General features: G+C 52.7%; 1 protein-coding gene across 1 annotated transcript in view; it reads right to left on the reverse strand.

The window, feature by feature from the left end:
- Window positions 1-4,955, reverse strand: part of HMGCL (3-hydroxymethyl-3-methylglutaryl-CoA lyase) — an 18,374-nt gene that overhangs the window by 6,078 nt on the left and 7,341 nt on the right. The window contains 2 exon segments of the mRNA XM_010830042.1: window positions 461-524; window positions 3,039-3,187. Coding sequence (XP_010828344.1) covers window positions 461-524; window positions 3,039-3,187 — 213 coding nt within the window.

Genomic DNA, 4,955 nt, shown 5'->3' on the forward strand with positions numbered 1-4,955 from the left:
TGAGTGCAGCACTTTCACAGCATCATCTTTTAAGATTTGAAATAGCTCAAATGGAATTCCATCACCTCCACTAGCTTTGTTCGTAGTAATGCTTTCTAAGGCCCACTTGACTTCGCATTCCAGGATGTCTCCCCAAGCACAAGAAGGGAGCCCTCTGCAGAGGATCCTCACCTCAGTCATCACCTTTCACTGACCAGCCTGGGAACTGAGTCAGAGGCTTCTGCTCTGGGGTAGAGGGCAGGGGCTTCAGAGACTCCCTGCCAGGCTAGGAGTGGCCCACCACTGGGGTGAGTGCAGGGTTGTGCTCTCACAGGGTCTTAAGGAAGGAGCTGAGTTAACAAATGAAATCAGTGACCCACCAGGAAAGGGTGGCGAGAGTAACCTGCACACTCAGGGACCGGCATGGAAGCCAAACCTCGTGAACCCGCCCCTCCCCTGCCGGACACACACTCACACAGACCTCAGCGACTTTAGCCGGGGAGATCTTCCCTTCGTAGGGACATCCAAGCACACAGGAGACGTACCTGTGGGAAAACAGGAATGGTGTCAGTGCACCTGGGCTCTCTGGCTAACAGGGCTGGGGCAGGTTGGCTGTTTGACACATCGCCCTGGTCAGCCCCACCCAAACCTGAGGCAGGGCAGGAGGCTGAGGGCCCAGGGCAAAGGCTAATTCCATGCTGGTGAGCCAGACGATGGCAGTGCCGCTCAGCGCCAGGAGTGGGCAGTGCAGCGCCACGCAGGGAAGGGAAGAAGCCAACAGGCCTGTGGGTGAGGAGGCCAATGATGCCCAGGTCTCAGGAGAGGCAACCAGAGACCAGCCACGGAGGAGGAGGAGCTCTATGAGCAGCCAGCTGACTGCACGGGGTGAGGAGAGCAGAACGTGGGCCCGGGTGGGGCTCCCCTCAGGAAAGAACCAAGGAAGGGTACATGAAACTGAAGCGGGCACAAGAAAGCTGGGCTGGCCTGAGGCCCGAGGGGTCAGTGGCACCGGCGGGCTGCCAGGGGGCGCATACACTCATTTATTCGACTGAGGTTTACTGAGCTGCCCACAGTGCGCCAGGCACTGGAGAAGGGCAGTGAGCAAGGCCAAGCAGGTCCCCACCGCCACAGAGCTTAAGGTTTCAAGTTAGGGAGACAGATGATAAATCAGATCTAGTAGGGAAAGGAGGTAATCTCAGAAAGTGATGTGCTGTGAAGGAGAGACAAGGGAAGTGTGGCAGGAGCACCGGAGGCCAACCGCAGCTAGGATGGCCCAGGTAGATCTTGTGAGGATGTGACACTTGACTGAGGTGGCGGGGACAGCCACATTCCAGGCAAAGGACCAGTGCAGAGGCCCCAAGGTGGAAGAGCTGTTCAGTCGCTCAGTTATGTCTGACTCTTTGCGACCCCATGGACTGTAGCCTGCCAGGTTCCTCTGTCCTTGGGATTCTCCAGGCAAGAATACTGGAGTGGGTGGTCATTTCCTTCTCCAGGGGATCTTCCTGACCCAGAGATTGAACCTGCAGCTCCTGCACTGGCAGGCAGATTCTTCACCACTGAGCCACCAGGGAAGTCCGATGAAAGAGGAAGTGTGCTCAAAACATACAACAAAGGACAGAAAAACAGGTGTGGGGAGCAAGGGGCAAAGGGCTACAACAGGGGGCTGGAGAGGCGGCCACCATCCTGATCATGGGGGCTCGTTGAGCTGTGGTGAGGAGTCTGGATCTTGAGTGTAGATGCTTTCTGAGCCCACTCATCCCACTGAGGCAGAGGCTCCATTAAAATCTTTTAGAGTCTAACAAATGATGCTGCATATTAAGAGGCAGAATAAATGTTTGCTGGATAAATAATTTCAGACTCAAACAACTCAGTGTATTTTGCCATCTTCATTCTCCTTACTCTCCAATCACTGCTGAGCATGGAAAAGCTAAAAGAAATCCTGAGGAAAGAGCACAGACTTGGGAGTCAGGCAGACCTGACACGTCCTTGCTTTCCCATCCATCCATCTGCCCATCGGTTTCTGAGCACCTACTATGTGCTAGGCCCAGAGACGGGAGACAGCACATGCCAGGGACCAACGGAGATGTGGGCTCTGCCTTCACAGAACACAGAATCTAGTGGGAGGTGGGAGGCAGCGGAGAATGTAACAAGCGGTAAGTGCTATGTCAGAGGATGTCCAGGGGACTCTGGGAGCCCAGAGAAGGGGCGCCAACTCCACCTGAGGGAAGAGAAGCAAGCTTCTTGGAGAAACTGGCACCAGGAGAGGATCTGAAGGTGAGCAGGAGTGAGCCCTGGCAAGTAGGATGTAGAAGGAAGGGTGGTCTGAGTCTACGGAAAGCACATGCAAAGGCCCAGGGGCAGGAGAGAACTGGCCCGTGTGACAGACGGAAAGAGGTTCCCACTGGCTGAATGCAGTGTGCAGAGGAGACGGGGCCAGAGGGGAGACGTGAGCTGCAGAGAGCGGCAGGGGCTGAGCTGCGCAGGGGCTGTAAACCCGCTGAAGTCTGCAGTTGACGAGCACTGGCAGACGTTCAACCAGGCGGCGATGTGATCGGATGCGTATTCTGGCTGCAGTCGGTTGTGACTTTACAGCAGACTCTTCATCCTTCTGGAGCCTCAGTTTCATCATCTGGAAGCGGGGAGAGTGCCCTCCGTGCTGGGTGCCTGAGAGGCTACCTTCAGATAATATGTGGACAACGCCTGGCACTGCTGCCATTAAAGATGTGATGCTGGAGACACCTCAGAGGCCGAGGGGATTCCTCAGGGACGTGTGACGAGCTGGTGGTGGAGCCAGGGTTACGCTGACCTCCACAAGCCCTGTTTAGGACCCTGTCCTGCTAGATTCGTGGGGTGAAAGGATCCAAAAATCAGGTTTGGAGAAAGCACTTGCCAGGATTTCTTCTGACCCTGTTTTACTTGGGAAAAGACGTCTGGGTGTGGAGCTCTGGCTCCCTGCACCCAGGATAAGGAGCCTGTGAGGGAGGTCGCTGGAGTCAGAGGCTGGCCCTGTTCCAGAATGCTCTGAGGAAAGGAGGCAGCACCAGCGTAGCCAGACTCACCCCCGCACAGAGATACTGGCTGCCCGAGCTGCCTTCAAGATTTCATCAAACCGCTGCAAACTCTCATCTATGGAGCAGTTGATGTTCTTCTTGGTGAAGAGTTCAGAGGCGGCTCCAAAGATGGCCACTTCCTTGGCTCCGGCAGCAACCTGCCAACAGCCAGGTGAATTCCTTTCAGCGATTTTCTCTTGATGGAATACCCACCCAGAGTGAATTTTATGACATATGAGTACTACTATAAGTTGAACTGTGTCCCTCCTACCCCCAGTACTATCCTGGAAAAGGTCAATCCTCAACCCAATTCCCAAAAAGGGTAGTACTAAAAGAATGTGTTAACCACTGGACAATTGAACTCATCTCCCATGTGAGGAAGGTCATGCTTAAAGTCTTAAGATAGGCGGGAGAAACACCAATAACCTCAGATCTGCGGATGATACCACTCTAATGGCAGAAAGCGAAAAGGAACTAAAGAGCCTCTTGATGAGCATGAAGGAGAGTGAAAGAGCCGGCCTAAAACTAAATTAAAAAAAAATAAGATCATGGCATCCAGCCCCATGACTGCATGGCAAATAGAAGGGGAAAAGGTAGAAGTAGTGACGGATTTCCTCTTCTTGGGCTCTAAAGTCACTGCAGATGGTGACTGCAGCCATTAAGTCAGAAGATGATTGCTTCTTGGCAGGAAAGCCATGACAGGCCTAGACAGTATGTTCAAAAGCAGAGACATTATTCTGCCAACAGAGGTCCGTATAGTCAAGGCTATGGTCTTCCCAGTGGTCATGTACAGTTGTGAGAGCTGGACTGTAAGAAGGCAGAACGCCAAAGAATTGATGCCTTCAAACTGTGGTGCTGGAGGAGACTCCTGCAAGTCCCCTGGACAGCAAGGAGATCAAACTAGTCAATCTTAATATTCACTGGAAGGACTGATGTGGAAGCTGAAGCTCCAGGATTTTAGTCATTTGATGCGAACAGCAGACTCAATGGAAAAGTCCCTGATGCTGGGAAAGACTGAGGGCAGAAGAACAGGGTGTCAGAGGATGAGACAGCTGGATGGCATCACTGATGCAATGGACATGAACTTGGACAAACTTCAGGAGATGGTGAGGGACAGGGAGGCCTGATGTGCTGCAGTCCATGGGGTCACAAAGAGTTGGACACGACTGGGTGACTGAACAACAACAACAACCCCCAGAACCTCAGAATGTGACCCTGTTTGATAGCAGGATCACTGTAGATAGATGTATAGGGTTAAGATGAGGTCACATTGGTCTCCACTCCGAAATAAGAAGGCGCTCGTGTGAAGATAGAGGAAAGGCCGGCAAAGGTAGAGGTGGACCCTGAAGTGATGCGCCCACAGGCTGAGGAACACTGAGGACTGCTAATCATCGCCGGAAACCGCCGAGAGGCGGGAACGACGCCCTCTCAGGGCCCTCCGAAGGAACCTGCTGCCACCCTGTGCGGACTTGCAGCCTGCTGACTGGGAGAGAGAACGTTTCTGTTCTCTTTCACCTTTCACCGAGTGTTTGGTATCGTGTAATGGCAGCCGTAGGAAATTAATACAGTGAATCATATCCCCAAACAAAGAAGCCTTGGCCTTCCCCCAAGGACCCACAGTGCTGCTGCCGGCACCACCCCGGAAGTCCCTTGTGGCCTAAATTCAGAATCAACATCTCCAAAGAAATTCTCATCTGAAATGATAAAAAAGTTAGATACTAGCAACTACCTCTAAATTTGTGGACAGCTTGCTTACCTCTCAAGAGGAGATGGGCGACAGGAACAGGAGTGAACATTTATTAAGTACTCACCTTCTACCAGGCTCTTACTAAGCAATTTATGTGCATCCTGTCCTCTGAAATCCTCACAATGGTAGGTACTACCATTAACCTTATTTCATGGGCAGAACCTGAGGCTCAAAGAGGT

The sequence above is a fragment of the Bison bison genome, unplaced genomic scaffold (genome assembly GCF_000754665.1).
Source record: "Bison bison bison isolate TAMUID 2011002044 unplaced genomic scaffold, Bison_UMD1.0 scf7180017864516, whole genome shotgun sequence".
NCBI lineage: Eukaryota > Metazoa > Chordata > Mammalia > Artiodactyla > Bovidae > Bison > Bison bison.